Source organism: Ammodytes marinus, assembly GCF_949987685.1.
Source record: "Ammodytes marinus genome assembly, chromosome: 9".
NCBI lineage: Eukaryota > Metazoa > Chordata > Actinopteri > Uranoscopiformes > Ammodytidae > Ammodytes > Ammodytes marinus.
In genome coordinates, this window is record NC_137213.1 from 14,154,424 (window position 1) to 14,176,645 (window position 22,222).

Below are 22,222 nucleotides of genomic sequence, written 5' to 3' on the forward strand. Positions count from 1 at the left end.
CAGGACTGAGTGATAATAGTTCTCACTTCTATTTTCTAAATAAATAGATCATGACAGCACTCATGCCTCCATCCAACACTTAAATTAACTAAATTCTAACTTAAGATTCTCCAATGTGTTGGTTATCACACAATACTAATCACTCTTTTGCCATTTTTGTTTCAACTTTAGACTCAATAGACAGACACAATCATCCTCTACAGATAACTCTATGCACTGATTTAAAGAAAAATCTAACTTTTCTTTAATGGCTTTGTCAAAACATCTCAACATCTGTAGCGATCATGGCTTTATGTTTTCTCTTTTACAGCCGGGGAGGGGGAAGGTGCGAAGTATGACACCCGCCTTGAATGAGGATGATGGGTTATCTGCAAGGTCTAAAGAGGATGGCCATCCTCAGAAGAGATGTGACACCTGTAAAGCAGCCTGATCCCCGTTTGAAGTGACTGTTTGTATTGTTGAAGCCAACAAAGGAATTTTGCCACCTCTGTACTTACAAGAGAACATTAGTCAAACTGGGGAGATAACAAGGAGGGAGGGAGGGGAGGTGGGGGGGTCATGCTATGGGAGACTGCCTAATGGCCTAACACTGTCTGCAGGTGTGTGTTTGCACATGCATGTGTGCGCATTGCATTACAACACTGACTGCTGTGAGTCTTCTGTTTTAAGGATTTTTCAGGGTGAGCCCTCTGTTACCCTCTGTTCAGGTATGTTGCCATAAGTTGTGGCGTGGTGGTTGCGTTGGTGGTGGCGGTGGGGTGTCGAGCCTGGAGGTTGACAAGGGCTCATCATCCAGATCAATGAGGGCCGGGGAGGAGGAGGCAGACATGATCACTCATTTGTCCCTGTTTCACCTTTACCTCAAAGCGGTGCAGCAGGTAGGATGAGCACTTAGCGTAAATTTCATTAATTTGCTCTGGTCGTATTGTTTGTTGTTTATTGGGAAATATAGAGTGAAACAACTATTATGTGTGTCTCATTTTAAATTCACAAGAAAGCTACATGTGCCAATTGCCAATTGGCCTGCCTAAGAAATTGTAGTCCCCTACGTGAAATTTTGCTGTGTGGGCCACTCGTGAAATTTGAAGTGCAGCCAAAAGAGTTAGACATCTGCTTAAACTGACAGTTTTTAGAGTTGAGCCTGTGTAAATTGGACATAAAGCTCTGCAGTGTCATAATCAATGCAATTTTAACTGTATATACTGCAAAAACAGTAAGATAAGACAATAATGAATGAAACAAAATAAAATCATGACCAGAGACTGTTTATAGCTATCCAGGGTAGATACAATTGAAATCACAGGTTTTGTGTTGTTTGTACAAAAGAGGAAAACTGCAATTTAAAGAAAAAAGGCTGAAGTGGGAATGTCAACCATGTCAGTTATTCTGTTATCTTGTTTAACAAAAATTGTCATAGTCATTCTGTTTAGCAGTGATGGAAAGAATTCCGCTTTTATGTGTCAGTGTAGCCAAAATATGGGTAAAAGGATATTATATATTCATTTTCAATTGACTCAAAATACTAAACCTAAGGAATGTTACACTCTTAATGTAAGATGTTAATGAGTTTAATATTTCCCATTAAGTTAATATAATTGCAGTAGACTTTTCCAATTAACCAGACAGTTTTTGTTTTAAAGTATCACAGCTTCTTTGAAATAATATAAAACTTGTGAAACAGCTTTCTTGTTAGAACTTACACTTCAAGTAGCAGAAACGGTGTGTGGATTGATTTTCACAAAAAGTACCAAAACCTCCAAACACCCTCCATTTTCCTATTCTAATTCTATTTGACACTTGGTTTCCATTCATCTTTCCATACAATAGCACAACATCATGCACATTTGGGAGAATTTGGTTTGATGCAGAACATGTTTGAAATGCTAGAATAAATTATTAACTAAATCGAGGTATCCATTCACCTTTTAAAAAATATATTCATTATTGGTCATTGAAAATCTCAGCTTTTGTGAATGGATGTTCAAAAAGATGCGTGTCCAAATTCATCTGCATTATTGTGGACATGTCCTGAGTGAGTGAGATTGGGTATATCAATTACAAGGTGGCTAGCAGGGGAGAGGAGCGGGGTTATCATTAGCAGGGACTGGCGCTGGCCTCTGGTAGTTCCAGTAATTACCTCACAAAGGGTGGTGCTTGCCTTCCCACTGCTTTTCCCACACTGCACTGCAGGCTCAGAATTCCAATCGGCCCCAGACCTGCAATCTCCTCGGTTTTAGACAGCAAATTACTGACAAGTCCTATTCTTCACAGCACTGTAATTGCTTTTTAGTGCTGTTTTTATTGAGGCAACCCCAACCCCCTTGCCCTACCCTCAATAAAGCTAAGTCAGGGAAGGGGCGAAGGGTTAATATAGATAGCATTAGTCCCTAATTGGAAGGCCTCAGACCCGAAGAAAGTTTGTTATATTGCTTTGCAATTCTTGAGTTTCTGCTTTAAATCGGTTTTGAAAATAGTTTCTTTAAAATTGTAATCATTTACCATATGCATTATGAAGTTACGTGCAAACCCTGCAATAATAATACTCTGTGTGTCCGCTCCAGAGGAGTGATATCATTAAGGCTCTTCACATCCCATACAAAGAACAGTACTGAGGATCTTGCTACATTACGACTTTCCCACCCCTGCGCATTACTTTCTCAATCTATTACTTTGTGGAAATCATTAGTCTCCATGTCAATACAAGCTCCGAGCAGAGAAAACATCTCATTATGGGACTTAAAGAGATCCGTAGGATTCTTGGCTCTGTCAAGCTGTTCTTCCTTTCTTCAATATAGTTACTTTCCTTTCACTCAGAGGACAAATTCTCAACGTTCCAATGCCGGACAACCAAACTGTTGCCATTTGAAATGAGAAAAAGGGAAAGAATGGAAAATGGCTGAGGGATTAGAGGATCTAAACAGGATAAAGGGGAAAAGAGATTCTTGGTCTGATCTAGTTTAGTTTGAAAGATGGAGGGTCTTAACAAGGATTTGAGACTTTAGAATTCAGTGTGCCATTATTTCCATCCTGAGCAGTTTCAGCTAAATTGTTTGCAGTTTTTTTGGCCTATACAAGCCTAAGTTCTCCACATCCTTGCATGCAAGTGTACACACAATATTGATGCATAATGTATCCCTTTATTCATATTCATTAAAATTATTCCAGTTTGTTTCCCACATGTATGTTCCTCTATTTAATCTGGAAAAATTGCATTTGGAAGTATTTGCAACTGGCCTTTTCAGGTTGGGATTTCCCCAAGAAAAGCTTGAGAGAGTTTTTGTTCTGCCTTAAAAGAAACCAAACACATAGACATAATTAGATAAATATACTAAATAGGTCAATTACAGAATACAAACACAAGTTGAATATGGTTTATATGCTGAAAAAGGATCAACACTATGACTACATCCGGCTTTATTGGCGGAGGGCTGCTGCAGCCCCTGGGATACAACCTGCAATTGACTCGAGTGGCAACCTAATTCACCTGTGCCTTTATGTGTCCATCTCCCTGTCAGTCTGTGCAGGGTGACACCTCTGACCCTGTCAGGGTGTCAAATAGCTTGTCAAAGGCCTTCAATAAAGTACAATGACAAGCCCCCTAATGCATTACCACACGAGTTCTAGCCAGAAATGAGAGGCTGTAGCCTTTCCAGCCTCGAGGCAGACAGGTGCACCATCAAGCAACAGACACACACAGACACACACACCAAACACATACAAAGAACGATGACCAAAAAACAATAGGTGGCTAACACTGCTTATAAGTTATATATCTACTATCATGTTTGTGATAAGCAAAACATCACGATATTCATTAGGTGTTTTAACCTTTACAAATGTATCATTTTTTTTGGCCTGTGGTGCACACACTCAATGTTCAAATGCCTTTAAATTCATTATTCAATCACTTAAGGATTATCTTTGAGGGGCTTACATAACCAAGGGATAGATCAGTTGTCAGTAGCAATAAAAAACACCCTACCTGGACCACCTTGGGAGCATGTTAGGCATGTCACCATGAGGCCTCTCTAAAGGGCCCACAGGGCCACTTACAATCAACTTGTCAATGTCACGGATGCCTGAACGTTGGAGAAATAGGATGAGACCACGTTACAAATCATTTGGCATCAACATGACAAGTGAAAAATCCCAAATACCAAATCTGGACGTTTTGATGCCATAGGTTTTGGTTGGTGCTGGTTGTCCTCACGGCCCTGCTTCAACATGCTGTGCATTCCAACCAATTATCTAGCCCAAGGTGCAACAGGTTCACACTTTAATCTTTGATCTCTCCTCCAATGGGATATAGCTGGATTTAAAACAGGGAACAGGGGTGGGACAACCCTTAAAAACCTGTATACAAAGCAAACATGAATCAACTTCAAACCGAGCCACGGAGGGAAACAAAAAGGTCTTTCAAAGAAATACCTTTATCCTCACAATTGTTTCATCTTGCAATGGCCCATCATAGCTGATGTGAATGATTAAAGCAAGTTTCAAAGAGAAATCAGCAGAGGTAGCCTCAAATATTACACCAGTCAACATATACCTTGGGTTCACATAAGGTATTAAAAGGGCCTGTTAAGGTCCAGGCTGCTGAGAATTTGAATCAATGGACCATGGTAACCTCACGTCCAACCAAGTCATCCTTTACCAGGAAATCCAGTTCCCTGGCATGGACAACATGTTCTATGTGAACCCTTACACCTTGCCAGTATACCCACATCCTGCAAGCCAGCGATTCCCATTCTTAATACTCCCCCCAAACCATCCAAGCCAGAGGACCCCAAGTTCTTTCTGAGGAAGTCCGTCCTTGAAGAGCTTGTCTCAACCATCTGTCACGGATGTCCCTGAACATCTCCCATAGAAACCAATGGCTCACCAGTTGTCATTTGAGGAAAGAATTGGTCAAATCAAGGATAAAGAATTTATACTGCAAAAGTAGGTTTTTGGAAAAATAAAAGATGATGCGAAGAACTTGGCTAATGGACCTTAACATCTTTGATTTTCTTGTTGCTCAAATGTAGGGGTTTCCAAGCATTTCATACTCTTCATTGCAATTCAAATACATCAGCTCAACACCTTTGTTTCCATAAGCTATGCAGTCAAAATACATGAGAACAATCTTCATGCGGTAATGACTCAATATGGAAGCAAACATTTCCTCATATACCCAGGGCGGAGTGCAAAATGTTATGTAAATCCCCTTAACGACCTTTTCAGGGCGCCGACAATCGCCATACAAAGGTGATTGGCAGCCGACACCGGTGCACATTTATCCTTTTGCCCCAGCCTGTCTCTCTCTGTAGCGCCCCCTACTGTGAGAGGCGTGGGGTAGGGTGCCCAGTGGCACTTGTTGCCAATGGATAAAGCCAGCATGGAACCTCTCATGGCAACGATGCTAGTCGTCGTGATAATGTTCGGTTTGTTTCCTGCTTCACACCTCCTTTGGGATTTTGCCCGCCCTATAATCCAGTACATGAGACGCAGAGGGAGGCATCCCATGCCTGTCCATCTGAGTTCCAGCACTGCTTAGCCCAAACAAGCTCCTTTGTACGGTTCACACAGCAGTCTATTGGTTGCCCGAGGGCCATTTCATAATGTGTGTCTATTGTCACGTTTATTATGATTACCAAAACCCAACACCGTATAGACCCGACTCGAAAACCAAAATAAGTTCTATAACATAATGTGAAGGCTCTTAAAAACACTTCTCTCTCATGCATACACACCAATGTGTACACAGTCTATGTTACACACCGATTATATCCCTGTCACACACAAATACACACACACACACACACACACACACACACACACACACACACACACACACACACACACACACACACACACACACACACACACACACACACACACACTCTCTCTCTCTCTCTCTCTCTCACACACACACACACACACACACACACACACACTCACTCACACCAGATCAGCATTCCCAAGCCCCGTACTGAGCGTTTTTATTCTTGCTAGGCCTCATCTCAGAGGGGAGTAAGGCCCCTACTGAGATCCTAACCCACATCCTACTGCAAAGCCTGTTTGGCTCCTTGGCAGCCTTGCTCCATTCATAAACTGTCTCATAAACAATACATTTACTTTGATTTGGACTTGACTGACTCAGCTACTATGATAACGCCTCTCAGGTGATGATATAGTACGTACACATTGCCCATATGTTGAAACCCAATAACATATTTTCCCTGCAGACAAGGGGTCGCTTCTTTGATCTCGAGACTACTGTAGCTGTACCCTATGGTGCCATGGCCCCCAGGTGGAGCTAGGTGTACTGTGGACACATTTCACACAAAAAAGAAAGGATTTAAAATTGAAATAAAGAGAGAGTGCACGTATGTGGTTGTGTGTGCACATGTTTGTGAGGAAGGTTGTTAGGCGTGTACACATACGGGGCCATCAGAACTTGTTTGTGTGTTTGTGTGTGTGTTTTGAGGGGGGTGTGCGTAATATATATACCCCCCCTACTGTCCTTTTTCTAGTCCTCTGTCCACACATCACAACTGTCAGTATCTAGTAAGATATGAAGCCGAAAAGCATAGAAGGAAACAGGGGAGCCTTTCAAATGGATATTACCAATGTGTTCGCCTGTGGAGCATGGAAAGATGGATTTAGCACTACCGCTAGGACCCTTACCGTACCTTCGACTCACTACATGGTACGTTGTAAATATATAATATAATAATGTGACCCAATTAACTCTGCTTTTTTAAATGTTTTATATTCATTAAATAAAGAGAAGTCAGCTTCTATTGGAGATATTACTTACATTTTTAGCTCATCCAGTTGATCAAGGAGCATTATTTCTGCCTCATATATCTATTTTCTTTCCAAATGTCCATCCAAGAAGACAACGATGACAATTGGTCTGTAAAGGTTTTCAGCCTGTAAATATTATATTTCCACAAAGGGATCGTCTCAGAGCCCAGACATGGAATTGGCTTCCTCAGAAGATAGAGAAGTTATAAAATGTGATTTTGACAGGTTCCATTGCAAGAGTTTGCCCAGATCTCTGTTGTCACTCCTCAACACCTGCACCTATGTACAATATACTTGTGCCTTGTTAAACTTTCTGTTTTTAAGCAACATTTTGTGGTCTGAGATTTAGTGTGTTGCATTGAAGAATTACAGAACAGTGCAGAGTCCAAGCCCTTGTTCTATGCTCTTTATGGGTTTCTGCTGTACTTTAAGTAATGTGGTGGTTTATGTTTGTCCAACTGAACCTTAAGCTCTCATAAAAGTACTGATGATCAACAGTGTTGAGCAACAGGTGGATGGCAGGGTTTGCTCTGATAACTTAGTTTAAGGTTAATCAATAGGAAAATTAGATATTTTAGAACATGTATTTGCTTGAGATAATCAGAAGAACCGCACGACAGGGAAAGTGAAATGCTTTAATATGAAAATGTAACTCTCCAAACTTGTCCTTACTGCGCAAGCTTTCCCAATGTCTAATTAAATACTAACCCCAAGTAAATAAAGCCTTGACTGCTCTTCCTTCCCTGCCCTTTTCTATTTTTGTTTTTTTGTTTTACAAGTGTGGAGGAACACATGCAAACCTACAACCTACGCACAGACACTGTGTTCTCCAAATTGCAGCCTTTTCTTGTCTTCAGATTTATTGTCACGTGTTTTTATTATTTTGAATTAATTTCTGGAACAATAAATGAGTTTCTAATATAAAAGAAAATGCATGACATTTGTTGGAACCAATTCATGGCAATTACTAAATCTGGCCCATGTCAGGGTTTATTTTCTCTTCTGAAGACCCAGACCATTTTTTTCTTGAACAATGTTTTTTTTTAATTATTATTATACATATATTTGTATTTTCTGAAATTGAATACGTTTTGGCCATATGCTTAAGACCTACTTCCTTATTGTTTGAACAAAGTTCTTTGGATGCAAACTTTAGGCCTATCTGAAAAGAAGCGAGCGAGTTGAGTTTATGGATATTAAGGGTTTGTTACAGGTAAATCAGGATTTGAAAAATGACTATGTTTGATTGTAACACTGACTTAAAATGTGCAACAGGTTTTTTTTAATGAAATTGACTAAGTTAAATTAGTGAATCCACAGGAATGAAAAACAATTGCTACACAGTAAGCACCTTCCACACACACACACACACACACACACACACACACACACACACACACACACAGAACGAAAGAAAGAAAGAAAGAAAGAAAGAAAGAAAGAAAGAAAGAAAGAAAGAAAGAAAGAAAGAAAGAAAGAAAGAAAGAAAGAAAGAAAGAAAGAAAGAAAGAAAGAAAGAAAGAAAGAAAGAAAAGAAAGAAAGAAAGACGTTGCTGTGAAAATATGCTGAAAACGATCTCTCAGGCATTTGGCAGGGCAAAACCACAAATTATGGTTGCAGAGTGAGACAGCATTATGAGCCTTCACTGTGTGGTCCATCACCAACTATAGACCATTCTCCCCTCCTGCTGTTTTCTCCTGCCCTTCTCCCCTCCTGCTGCCCCCTCTGCTGGGGGTAGCAGGCATAGTTGACCCTGGTTAAAATTCAACTGGCGCGACAATAACATGGTTAGACTTTTACTTAATGACCTGGCCGTGGATCATAAAGAAAGTGGAAGTGGCAAAGTTTCAAAAGAACACATCAGTACATTTTAGAATAATTTAAACTGTAGCCTATAGTATGGCAGGCTACATCAAGCCATCACCAGGATGCTTCTTTGGAAGTAAAGTATATCTGCTTTATAAGCATAGATTAAACCATGAATACACATGAAATAATAAATCTTTTCATAATGTATGATTAGTTTACATGCTGTTTTGACCCCTTAATTAGACATTAGACCTCAGATGCATCTAAGATTTAATTGTGCACAACTCACATTTTGAAAATAGATAAACTATAACGCATAGCCACCTACTAGTAACACTTTATTACAATTTTGTTTGTTAAAGATGCTTCGATTTAAGAATTTAAAAGTAGCCTATACGTAGGAGAAAGAAACAAGATGTGTAAAACATTTATGATATAGCCCATGTAGCCTTACACAGCTACACAGTAAAATAAATATATTGTTTGTTTATTAGAAACATTTATTAAGTGTACACACAGTTAATTAATGCTATATAGGAGGGTTAAAGTTAGCCAATCATCCGACATTAAATATAGCCTACCGCTCTGGGAAATGTTCAGTGTCTCTCGTTTGACTATTTTGAGGTTTAAGTAGAATTAACATTTTGGTTTTAAACTATAAACTGCTGACCACATTTCTACCAAATTCACAATACGAATATTTTCATTTAAAGCATTTCCATTATTAAGTAATGTAGAGATGAAGATTTAAGAAAAATCCAGACTGGTCTCTTAATAATTCTTTCCGGAGCTGTAGGATCAGTTATGTGTGTAATTCTTGCCTCGGCCGCAGGGGGCGACATCTCCTGGTCCACGTTATGATGATCACGGATGTTCCGCCGAAACGGAACCTCTGACGTGTCAAAAGTGTCTCCATTATCGTGAGGAAGGAAACGCCTTTGAAGGAGCACATCAGCTGTGTAAGTGTGGAAGACAAGAGTCTCATGAATTTAATTTACTGGTGATTTCTGTTTGAAAGCGATCGCACAAGAAGGCCATTCATTGATAGAATAAACTGTGTTTGTGAGCGCCGCCTGCGACAGTCGGGACGCCAAGAGAGAAACAGACTCGATGCTAAGAGCTAACTTTACCGAATAGCTCACCTGTATGAAGTTATTTTCTTTCTTTTCTAACTAGTGTTTACATATCTTGTGTTTTAAGTTGGCATGGTAAACATACTAAACCAGTCTTGGCGTTCTTGAAAGTAGTCTTCGTATTACATTGTCACAAATATTAACTTGGTTGGACAACTTTGGCATTGTTCACATTAGCAAACTAATGTTGTTTGTTTACGTATATTATTTGGCAAACGTTTACACTAAATTAAGCAACTGGGCTAGAATTTAGTCTTATCTTGCGAAGAGCAACATATTTTCCTGCACAGGATAAGGACTGGTTATGATTAAAGGTTAATGATAGCCCTCAGCACTGTGAACTTTGCTCTCTGATTCTTTCACAGTCAAAATCAAACGATGCATTTCAAATTGCAACCACTGTTCTTAATGCAGGTTGCCGGAACCTTTTTTTCTATGAAAATTGATCAAATTATACTGGAAAAGAAACATGAAGGGATCGAGATGATATTTCAGTTCCGGGTTCCGGTTTAACTGGAATAAGTAGGGAATGGCTAAGTGTCTGACTTTGTAAAAGTATGTTCAAAACACTGTTCAGATCAATAAGTTCTAGTTGTCAGTATTATATTTGTCATGTAACCTATTGTTATTTATTCGAAACTACTAATATATCATATCCTTAAATAGCTTGAACGGCATATGAATAAGTTAATAGAAAAAGAAGGCGTTTTGGTATTAAATGTCTTAAATAAATCTTTCATGAGTCTAAAAATTATAAATTTAAAAAAGTTAAATTTTATCAATAATTAGTTTCTGACAATTGCAATGTAAAAACAATTTAATATCTGCCTACACTCTTTTTGGATTAGAAGGAGGCACAACAGAAACCGGTTAAACATCTATTGTATTTTGTGCAGTAGACCGATTAAGTCATCCACTAAATGGTTAGAAGAGTCTTTGGGCACGTCATTTCCTGGTCACAAATGTGGTTTACAAAGGTGTTCAATTTATGTTTATTTAAATTGCAATGTATCTGCCAATAATTTATTTAATACGTTGGTCTATAACATTTGAGAAAATAGTCGTCCAGAATCTTTAAATAGATTGTGTGGCTCCATCTGGCGAAAAACCCAAAGAGACATAACATTTAAAAAAAAATTAGCAGCGAATCCACACATTTTATATATATTTGGCCAATTGTTTAAAATTTTATATATATATTTGTATTTGTGCCTAAAAAATTAACACTGCCTCAAAATTATGTCAATACATTTTTTCTACATCCTTTTCTGTCCAATAATTTCAGCTCTACTCCAAATCATGTTGGATTAGTAGCCACACATTTAATCTTTTCTAGCCTGATTTTAATGCGTGGTCTGTTGTTTCTCGACAGGTTTCTTTCATATTTAATTTTTTCTAAGGTTGGTTCACATCCCCAACCGCCATGGGGAATTTATTTGCAAATCTCTTCAAAATGTTCGGGAAGCAGGATATGAGGATCCTTATGGTGGGTCTGGATGCTGCTGGAAAGACAACTATTTTGTACAAGCTCAAACTTGGAGAGATTGTGACGACCATTCCCACAATAGGTAAGTCAAACATTGTAAAATATTAAGGTTTTGCCTCTTACTATTACATCGCTGCTATGTGTTTTCCGTTCCACAGAATAAGACGATTCATGAGGGCACAGAACACATGTAAAGTGGGTTACTATAAGTTTTACAACTTTTTAAGTATTTTTTTTATAATGTATGGCCTGCTTTTCCCTTAGGTTTTAATGTGGAGACAGTAGAGTACAAGAACATCAGTTTCACAGTATGGGACGTCGGTGGGCAAGACAAAATTCGACCACTGTGGCGTCATTACTTCCAGAACACACAGGGTACGTTCTAAGGTTCTTCCAAAACCTTAATGCCTGGCACGCACGCACACACACACACACTAATTTGTTCCCCACTTTTTTCTATGTTCCAGGTCTCATCTTTGTGGTGGACAGCAACGACAGAGAGCGAATTGCAGAGGCTCGTGAAGAGCTCAGGAGAATGTTGGCAGAGGAGGAGCTGAGTGATGCCGTAATATTAGTGTTTGCCAACAAACAAGTCAGTCATACTTGCGAAAAAAAAATCTTTCATATAAGCAGGTTTATACTAGGGATGGGCATGAGTAGTTTATTTCAAGATCAAAGGATTGCATTAATTCGTCGAGATTTGATCGAGTACTCGTTTATCTAAATCCATTTTTAGAACGCTACACATCTGTCTGCAGTTGCAACGATGCACAGCAATGTTGCCTACCCATCACTCAATGTTTTTTTTGTCATTTAAAACAGTCACACTTATCAATTGATATATTTATTTTTCACAAGTTCAAAACACTTTTTCCTATCAAAAGTAATTTAATAGGCGGGTCTTGACTTAACGTCGAATAAATGGTTCAAGTCTAAACAACTGTTTTGTAAGTTGGAACCTGTACCAAGCTGTACTGACAACAAATTCCACCAGCCTGGCTGTGTGGTCATTAAAAGAATCAATCAAATCAACTAGTGGAGGAATTGATCAGTCTCGCCCATCCCTAGTTTATACCATATCAGTTTCCTGTAGGTTTTTAATGTTGTATTCACTGGGTTAGCTTTAAATGTTTTCCAACTGTGTATTGTTTGTAGGACCTTCCAAACGCTATGAACGCAGCAGAACTCACAGACAAGATGGAGCTTCACAACCTACGCAACAGAAACTGGTACATCCAGGCAACCTGCGCCACCAGTGGTGACGGCCTCTATGAAGGACTGGACTGGTTGTCTCAACAGCTCAAGAAGTAATAATAATCACCGGCTATCCACAACTAATGTACTCCACCTCTGACCTTGCTCTCTACTCTTAAGGTGTCGCAAGAGTTACCTTGTGCTTCTGTTACTGTCACGAAAATACAGGCCAGTTGTTAAGGTGAATTCATTCTTGTAAAGTTGCCTCTTTTTTCCCCCTTCTTTATCTTGTATAACTGTAAATATATTTGGTAATGGGGTAATCCTACCGTGGTTATTTCTCTTTCTGGCTGTTGGGCAGCCATGTGTGCATTGAATAAAAATAGGGCGGCAAGGAATGAGGGAATATACCAGCACCACGTACTGTAGGGTGTTATACATGAAGGGCTTTTAGTTTTCAAAAAACTGAATGAAAAACTGGTGCAAGTACTATGGTTACTTTAACCAGTGACTTCATGTACCATGCCCCTAAATTACCATTGACTGTTGGATTTTTGTATTTCTGACTCTCAGGTTTATCATGTGCTGCCTTTTGCAATATATTTGTATGCAAAAACGTCTGTTGGTCTTTAAGGACCCGAAGGACATATTTACAGGGTGTTTACATAGTAAGGTTGCACAATAACTATTCACCCGACTGAGTACTTACTTCAATAGCCCAATACTGTAACCTGTGTACTGTACTAGGCAATTATAACTAAAGAAGTTGCACACTACAATGGCCCTACTGTCTTAGCTAAAGGCTCTAGAATGTCATACCTTTTTTTTGATTTAATGAGTTATCAAAATCTGGGTAACTGCTTTTTTACTGGCAATACAAAATCAGCCTTAGCTTCATGTTTAACGTAATGCCAGTATTTCCTCCTTTGCGGTACATTGTCTTTGGTCTGAAATAGGAGGAAGCTAGACATAGTCCTTCTCATCCATGACACGTTGCCTTCTTATTTTCAAGCAAGGTGTGAGTGTTTCTTCACTGCTCTGAAGAGGGCTCGGGGGTGGGGTTAACAGTGTTTTGATTTGAACTGCTTTAATATATTTGAGTTAATCTCTGAAGTGTGTCTGTTTTTATGTAAAGCATTTGTTTTGTGAGGGAAAAGCACTATAATTAAAGTGACTTGACTTGATAAACTTTTTCTGTAACTGATTTTCATTATTTCACTATGCAATAAAATTGCCAAAGGTGTTGAATGTAGCTTTTCTTCTCACTTGGCAAATTTGCATCTACACTAGACATGCAACATTAATCTTACTGTAGTGCTGTGATTATTCAGTTGACAGACAGCCGACCCAATAAATGTTGCCAGATATTGAGCAAAACAACAATCCTGGATGTCAATTGACAGTGTGTGCAACTTTTTTGTTAAGTACAACTTGATAAAAAGAAAAGACATTGACAGAATGATTCATCCAAAAAAATAGTTTCACTGAAGATAAAAACATTGATAAAATACAAACATTTAGCAACTAACCCCAAAAACTGGTGTCATGGCAACCTGTTGGGGTTGCTGTCACCCTTTGACCCAGGGAGAAATGTGATGCCCCAAGCTGGCGGTGTAAACCACCCAATGTTTAGGTTAAAGCAGTTATGTGAAGAGCACACCCTGTTTCACATTGTGTAGGGGTGGCAATTTGGACAACATTCTTGCAGGTTGATTAGGCTGCTATGGATAATGCAGCCAAGCCTATAAAACATGGCAGGAGAGTGCGGTGGTGGTGGAAAGGGGCGGGAGCTGGAGTCCCTCTTGCTTTGTGTTGCCTCCTCTCCTGCTGCTCCATCAGCTTGGTTTGTGTGTGGCGGTCTAACGATACTCGGTCATATAAAAAAGGACCAGCCTGGTTTTTTGCACTCTTCTTTATGAATGCCTTGCTCTTTTTTTAAGTGCACTCCCCAGGTGCCGGCCAGCAGAATACCCTCTTTCAGACCAATTCAAGGCAAATGCAAACACTACACTCTATTATGGCCAGTGGAGAGCATTCCAATGGTGTCGCACCAGTCGGGGAGCTGAACCTAGAACGATGAGGGATTAGGGAGCGTTGGCATGATCCAGAAAATAAAAGGACTAGAGCTGCCGAGTAGTGCAAGAAGCACAGTGGGATGGAGATGTGCCCAGGGGGAAAAAAAAGGCTTCAATAAGCATCTTGGAAAGATTTAAAGAAAAACATTTTAAGACACTTACTAGGCTTAATTTACTAGAGATACTTCAATGTCATATTTAATAAAATAAGTTTCTTTGTAAATACCTTAAGAAAGTATCTGCTTTGCTGAAAATAAATGTTTTATTAAATCAGTATTAGTTTTTGGATTATTTTACTTAATCCATCATAAACACACAGTATCAGTTTTCCAGAAAAATAAATTGTTGTATCAGTTTGCAGCAGAAATGTTCTGGTTGCACATTTTCATAGATTTAACAGTAACAGCCATTAAAGCCAGAAATAGAAATAACAGGATCCGTGTTCGCTTTGCAAAATATTTTATTTTGCATAGTATTTAACTAATGAGTTAGGGATAAAAAGCATAACCTATCAAAATAGAGAAAATGTGATATTTGGTGGTTTAAAGGAGTTTAAAAACAAATTTGTTTTCAGACAACGCAAAATACCACAAAAGAAACTAGTGTTTCCCAAAGCCTGTTAATCAGAACTATTGACCCGTCTCCATCCACAGTGCAGTTAAATGAGGTCCTCTGGGCAAGAGAAGCTGCTGTAGAGCATTCTGTCCACGTTGTGTGTCTTTGAATTTGGGGGGCGGGGGAGAGGACATTAGTCGTCCGAGTCTGTGTCGTGGCGCCGCCTGTGGCTTTGTGTGGCAGCAGCAGGGGCCGTCTTGTGCCTGACAGGGTTACGGGGGACAGGAGACCCCCCATCAGAGGAGTCTGTGTCATGCCGCCGCTGTCGGTGATGGGGGTAGGGGGGCTGTCGCTCAGCCTTTGGTCCCCCCCTTGAATGGCTGTCATGGGGCCTGGCTCCACTCCGACTGTGGTATGATGGATTATGATGATGGTGGTCCTTTCTCTGTCTGAAGAGTAAAAAGGAAACAAACAATCCGTGATTGGGTCGTGGCAGATCGGGTAAGAGGTTTGTAAGCTGGGGAAATGGAGTCTCTGGGACAAGCGTTATGCTTGTTAAGTGGATATAACGAGCTATTGCTTGGACAAATGTCTGTTTAATCCACAACTTACATCCTGAAGTCTGCAGAATACCATCATACTGTATGCTGGTGTATGTTATGTTTCTGCTCATAATCAAACAACTGGAGCAAATAAACTACATTATACGATTTGGTTTGCCCCACCTCCCTTCTTGTGATACATGCACACCGGGGGCCCCTACGGATTCTCTTTTTTGCATAGGAAATTTCCTTTCCTATCGAGATGACCCGGAAGTACTCAGCGGATAGGTGGTTCGAATTCTCAAAATGCTTAGGAAAGGCATAGGAAAGGAGCCTCGATTCATCCTTTAACCCTCCTTTAGCATAGGTTACTCCGGACCAACCTATGCGAAAGGAAAGAAGATAGTGGTATCCCATAATCCTTTACGGCAGCAATATTTAAAGCAACAAGCCACCGACGGAGTTTACCGACTCTACACGAATAAGAACGAGAGGTAAAACAGAAGAGAGGAGAAGATAAGAGAAGAGAAGAGAAGAGAAGAGAAGAAGATTTAACTCGGCTAAAACAAACCCCCATAAAGATAATAAAGAACTCATAAAAGACCAACATCATAATAGTTATTTTCGTAGCACATCATTTACACCATAAGAAAATAAAATGCCAACTTCAAATTTAGTCTAATGAAGATTACTGGGGGCAGTTAATTACAACATCAACAGCAGTAGCCTCTTTTCTTTCACATGTGAATTGGGCTTCAAGTGGCCTTAAAGGCCTACTTCACCGGTTTGAATATGAAGGTGTATTGAATTCTGAGATCCTATGTAGTATAAATGTGCAAAAAAAATTGAAATTGGTTCATCCTAGCCTGAGAAAAGGCCGAAAGAGTGTTTTTTTTAACCCTATATTAATCTTACTGTGACATCACAGTAAGATAAATATAGGGTTAAAAAAAACCTTACTTTGTAAATATTACTGTGATTTCTCCTACTGTGACATCACAGTAATATTTACAAAGTAATTTTTTTTTTAACCCTATATTTATCTTACTGTGATGTCACAGTAAGATTAATATAGGGTTAAAAAAAACACTCTTTCTGCCTTTTCTCAGGCTAGGATGAACTGATTTTTTTTTTTTTTGCACATTTATACTACATAGGATCTCAGAATTCAATACACCTTCATATTCAAACCGGTGAAGTAGGCCTTTAAATATTCCCCTTGGCCAAGTCCGATCTAAGTGATTCTCACTCTGTTGGCGACAACCTGATTAAAATCAATATGAAAAGAACGCATGGATCAAACGAGCGCTTGTTGTAGTCCATTTTCGGAAAATAGTGCAGTTTCACGTGAGTGACTCACATCAGCATTACTCGCCGTCGCGCAATGACGTCGGTTAGGAAAAGTGGAGTCGAATTCATTTGAAACAGTGCTGTCTTTTCCTATGTTCGATAGGAAGCACCTTTTCATCTCTCCTTAACCCCGATGACGTTTGGGGTTAAGGCATAGGAAAGGAGGCTTAAAGGTTAGGAGATTGGACTATTGTAGAGGCCCCAGATTTACAGGTGAAACTCGAAAAAATTAGAATATCGTGCAAAAGTTCATTTATTTCAGTAATTCAACTTTATAGGTGAAAATAATATCTTATACAGACTCATTACATGCAAAGTGAGATATGTGAAGCCTTTTTTTTATAATTGTGATTATTATGGCTTACAGTTTATAAAAACCCCAAATTCAAAATCTCAGAAAATTAGAATATTACATAAAATCAATAAAAAAAGGATTTTAAATACAGAAATGTCGGCCCTCTAGAAAGTATAATCATGCATATGTATTAAGTACTTGGTTTGGGCCCCTTTTGCATGAATTATTGCCTAAATGCGGCGTGGCATGGATGCTATCAGCCTGTGGCCCTGCTGTGGTGTTATGGAAGCCCAGGTTGCTTTGATGTGGCCTTCAGCTCGTCTGTATTGTTGGGTCTGGTGTGTATCATCTTCCTCTTGACAATAGTCCATAGTTTCTCTATGGAGTTCAGGTCAGGAAAGTTGTCTGGCCATTCATGCACAGTAATACCATGGTCAGTCAACCAGTTACCAGTGGTTTATGGTACCGTGGGCAGGTGCCAAGTCTAGCTGGAAATGGAAATTGTCATCTCCATAAAGCTTGTCAACAGACAGAAGCATGAAGTGCTCTAAAATCTTCTGGTAGATGGCTGTGGTGACTTTGGACTTGATAACACAGTGGACTAACAGCAGCAGATGACATGATACCTCAAATCATCACTGATCCAAATTAAATGTTGCGTTTCATTTGGAAATCAAGGTTCCACAGTCTAGAGGAAGAGTGGAGGGGCACAAAATCCAAGGGGCTTGAAGACCACTGTCAAGTTTCAACAGTCAGTGATGATTTGAGGCACCATGTCATCTGATGGTGTTGGTCCACTGTGTTATCAAGTCCAAAGTCACCACAGCTGTCTACCAGGATATTTTAGAGCACTTCATATTTCCTGTCTGTTGACAAGCTTTATTGAGATGCTGAATTACTTTTTCCAGCAAGACTTGACACCTGTCCACAGTGCCAAAACCACAAGTAACTGGTTGACTGACCATGGTATTACTGTGTTGATTGGCCAGACAACTCTCCTGACCTGAACCCAATAGAGAAACTATGGACTATTGTCAAGAGGAAGATGATACACACCAGACCCAACAATACAGACGAGCTGAAGGCCACTATCAAAGCAACCTGGGCTTCCATAACACCTCAGCAGTGTCACAGACTGATAGCATCCATGCCACACCGCATTTAGGCAATAATTTGTGCAAAAGGGGCCCAAACCAAGTACTTAGTACATATGCATGATTATACTTTCTAGAGGGCCGACATTTCTGTATTTAAAATCCTTTTTTTATTGATTTTATGTAATATTCTAATTTTCTGAGATTTTGAATTTGGGGTTTTCATAAGCTGTAAGCCATAATAATCACAATTATAACAAATAAAGGCTTGAAATATCTCACTTTGAATGTAATGAGTCTATATAATATATTAGTTTCACCATTTAGGTTGAATTACTGAAATAAATGAACTTTTGCACGATATTCAAATTTTTCGAGTTTCACCTGTACAATAGTGAGGCTTCAAAAAGCTGTGTGTAGGACAGTGCTTTAGTGCCCTCTAGTGCCAACAGAGAGATTTTTTGAATGTCAAATCAATGTATTTTTTCCCTTAATTAAATATCATAAAATATTAACTCATTAATGCAACCTTGCTTTTCCAAATGTAAGATAAATAGTTTTTTTTGTTAAACCATACATTACTTTGTCCACCTTAGGGCAACAGCTAAAGACCAAAATATCCCTTTGCAACATGAACTTACCTCTTACTGTCGTCATCTGACTCAGAGGAAGATGAGTCTTTTCTTTTCCTTTTCTTCTTCTTTTCCTTCTTCTTTTTTTCCTTTTTGCTCTTTTTTTCCTTCTTCTTCTTTTTGATTTCGTGCCTGCAGAGAGAGAGAAGGGAAAAAAGCAAATATAATCTTTATTTAAGTACATTTCAGGAAACTGGATCAAGAAGTGCACGTATTTTGCATCTGAAATATCATACTAGCGTTCAGTAAGTTGTCTCAGGAGAAACTAATATAATGCACTCACCGTTCCCCGTCCTCTTCATCTACGCTCTGTGACACCTTTGTTGTTGAGGTTTCTGGACAGCGCTCTGTTTTTTGGTGCTGTAAACAAACCTTGTCTTTAATTCTTGCATCAAGTTGTAGATCCAATGAAAGAAAGTCTGACTCATTAAATTCTCAATGCTTTAAAGGTGGAGTCAGCACTGACAAAACTGGTGATACTGCACAACCTAGGCTCTGTAAACTGGTACGTCAACAAAGGGTATGTTAATAAAGGGGGCCCACTGTAGAGCGGATTGTAAAGAGATATTCACAGATTCTTGTCAGCAAGACTCAACCTTTAAAGTCTTTTCACTACCCGCAAAGATATTCAAAACCAGTTTTTTCAAGTGCTGCTTTTGCACATCCATTAAAAACATCTGCATCTTAAAACATTCAGTGACATTTTTTTTCAATCAGTAAAATGAAAACTTACTGTAAAAACAGGCAAGCCCATTTTAGCTGCCTCCTTTTCCTTCTGGGATAGAACCATTTTCCGTGACCCGACGCTGTAGATGGAAACACTCTATTTATAAACAAACACTTCACAATCACAGTTGATTAGGAGACAAGGCTCTCCTGCTGCCACCACCTCACTGTCAAGAGGGACATTTTAATGAGGTTCAGACCAAAAATAGAACACAGTGAAGGGCGGAGAAAAAAAACATTTCCATTTTCCCTATTATGTTGTCTGCTCTAAAACAGTCAGACAATACTGTGTAAGATAACCTTGCAAACTAAATAGTGAACATTTAAATTTCTGAAATACTGTATTGATGGTTATCATCATGATATTCAAAATATGAATACAAGTGCTAAGAATAACTTGCTGTGACAATATCAAAGTGATTTCACCGGAAATTCTGTGCATATTCAATACAGGGTCATTTTTCCCCATTGCACATGCTGTCTTTAGAGGGAAAAAATTCACCTGGAGCTTCCCAGGCCGGAGACACGGTCCACATCTCTCTCTTCACCATCAGCATCTTCCCTCCTGCAAACATCTGCAAGGTCCTGGTATCGAAATTAGAAAAAGTCCAATCATTCAACGCTTTCAAATGAATGAGAGTTCTTTAAAAATGGTCTGAAATCAAGACAAAACTAAGTGACATACCTCTTTGGTCAGGCCAGTTGGTTGCCTCTTTATATTCTTGTGGCCTCTAGATGGAGAAATAGAAGGTTGAAATGATTACATGTATTGGTTGGTTCACACTTATTTGTCAACCATTTCTTAATAAGAAGTTATACGTACAGGGCAGCCATCAGTGCCTCATGCTCTGCGGCCTTGACAGCAGCAATTTCATCCTCTTTGGACACAGCTGCCCCTTTTTTGTCTTTTGAGTACCACGACAGATCTTTGCCTTTTTGCCATCGTCCTACTGGTGCCATCAAAGAGTTCCCTAAAAAACAAGACAGCAGAATTGAGAGCCCTGAGGAAAGATGTGATAAGCCTCAAGTTATCTCTGCTGTATGAGAGCTAAGGATTACACCATTTTACAGACGCTGTTTCAATGGTGATGTAATTCTGAGACAACCTCTGGGTCTGCTCTTTAAGCCATGAATAGATGCGCACATTTTAATTTAATATTATTCATTTATTGTATTACTTTTTTTTGAATTATTATTATGTATTAATATGATAATAATTACAATACTTAACATTTCCATTTCCTAGAGCGCAAACAATTGAAAAATTATCGATTGTCAAAACTGTCATTTGTAGAAATGTGTAGCCTACTTGTTTAAGGGTCAACTTTTTTCCTTTTGATGCAACACATGAATGAAGAAGACATTTTGTTTGCCTATATTTCACTTCGGAAAATACACATGTTGAATCGCATCCTCTCCCCAGAATCACTTCTTGCTCACTTTTATATTAAAATTAATAGATACAAACTCTGCTGCTGATGTGGTGACACTAAATGAACCCATTTCATGTGTTTAAAGTCAATAAAACTGCATGCGAGTGGTGTATTTTGACCTTTTCTTTCACAGCTGTGGTGGGCGCTGCGTAGCTGTTTTTTGCTATGCTGAAATGTTGCCAGCAGTGTGGGCTCAGATGGATGAGAGGCTACGTGTCTGGTCTGTGCAGTGAGAGAGGAACTACAGACAACCAGGACCTGCAGTTTGAACACCGAGCGACCAGAGCTGCTCGGACACTGTGTAATGAGGGACTCTACTAAGAAAGGTACAGGTCAAAAAGCTGTATTTGGCCCCGACGCAGTGGTGTGTGTGTGATTTAACTGCGATTTGAAAAACCTCGCAGCTATTAGCAATGTCTGGTTAGCGGTGATAGCGTACATGGCACGGTTGCAATTCTTTTTTTAGACTTACCGAGATAATTTTCTCTGTGTTTGTCGGCTTTCACGTCGTCCCAGTTGAACTGGTCCTGTCCTCCCCGCACCCCTCCAGATCTCGAGGAGCCAAACATTTCTTTTTTTGAAAGTTAGTTACTTTGCAGACTTGGAGAAATAAAAGTTGCGTCTTGTTAGCTCAGCCACCTGACTTTAGCCACATTAGCTCACGTGCAAGAAGTGCGTGGCCTTCAGCGTCCACTCATCCGGGGAGTTTTGTGTTGACTTGAACCTTCCTGTTTTGATGGGAACGCTCTTCCTTATGGTGGCGTTAACTTTGAGCACCTAAACTAAGCCGGTCACTCATACTTTGCAATCTGTTTCCATAAATATCTACAGAGCGCGATAGGAACAGCTGGGTAGGAAAGAGGATTTCAATTCATGCTAAAAAGCTATAGTTTCTCTGCTGCTAAAAACAAAGCTACAGTGATATACACTGCCTATCCATCCGCATGTGTGTGAAACTGCAGCTACCCGTCAGTTAAATTCACACATTTAAAGTGCGCTTGTATCGTTTTATTATTACAAGAACCGCAGGTTTTCCGTGCTTTCTGCGGCGCATTCCCGACGCCCGCGAACGTAACGTGCTGATGTTTTGACCCGCAGTGATGAC

General features: G+C 39.5%; 2 protein-coding genes across 2 annotated transcripts; one reads left to right on the forward strand and one right to left on the reverse strand.

The window, feature by feature from the left end:
* Positions 1-9,488: 9,488 nt before the first annotated feature.
* arf1 (ADP-ribosylation factor 1) lies at positions 9,489-13,758 on the forward strand. Its single transcript, XM_080034417.1, has 5 exons — positions 9,489-9,561; positions 11,108-11,303; positions 11,486-11,596; positions 11,689-11,813; positions 12,377-13,758. Exons 2-5 carry the CDS (start codon positions 11,159-11,161, stop codon positions 12,530-12,532), a joined length of 537 nt encoding a protein of 178 aa, XP_079890543.1. The 5' UTR covers positions 9,489-9,561; positions 11,108-11,158; the 3' UTR covers positions 12,533-13,758.
* A 1,036-nt stretch (positions 13,759-14,794) lies between these two features.
* Positions 14,795-22,193, reverse strand: cUnh1orf35 (chromosome Un C1orf35 homolog). The gene is made up of 8 exons (XM_080033597.1): positions 21,590-22,193; positions 20,508-20,655; positions 20,370-20,415; positions 20,187-20,269; positions 19,692-19,764; positions 19,242-19,318; positions 18,968-19,090; positions 14,795-15,494 (listed from the first exon to the last, which is right to left on the reverse strand). The coding sequence occupies exons 1-8, from the start codon at positions 21,684-21,686 to the stop codon at positions 15,239-15,241; spliced, it is 903 nt and encodes a 300-aa protein (XP_079889723.1). The 5' UTR covers positions 21,687-22,193; the 3' UTR covers positions 14,795-15,238.
* Between the last annotated feature and the right edge of the window lie 29 nt (positions 22,194-22,222).

Excerpts from the sequence above, each read along its gene's own strand:
- arf1 (XM_080034417.1), top strand. The coding sequence starts at position 11,159 with ATGGGGAATTTATTTGCAAATCTCTTCAAAATGTTCGGGAAGCAGGAT. Across the intron at positions 11,304-11,485 it reads GACGACCATTCCCACAATAG|GTTTTAATGTGGAGACAGTA; the intron begins GTAAGTCAAACA and ends CTTTTCCCTTAG. Across the intron at positions 11,814-12,376 it reads TAGTGTTTGCCAACAAACAA|GACCTTCCAAACGCTATGAA; the intron begins GTCAGTCATACT and ends TATTGTTTGTAG.
- cUnh1orf35 (XM_080033597.1), bottom strand. The coding sequence starts at position 21,686 with ATGTTTGGCTCCTCGAGATCTGGAGGGGTGCGGGGAGGACAGGACCAG. Across the intron at positions 20,416-20,507 it reads GAGGCACTGATGGCTGCCCT|AGGCCACAAGAATATAAAGA; the intron begins GTACGTATAACT and ends TTCTCCATCTAG. Across the intron at positions 19,319-19,691 it reads TGGGCTTGCCTGTTTTTACA|CACCAAAAAACAGAGCGCTG; the intron begins GTAAGTTTTCAT and ends GTTTGTTTACAG.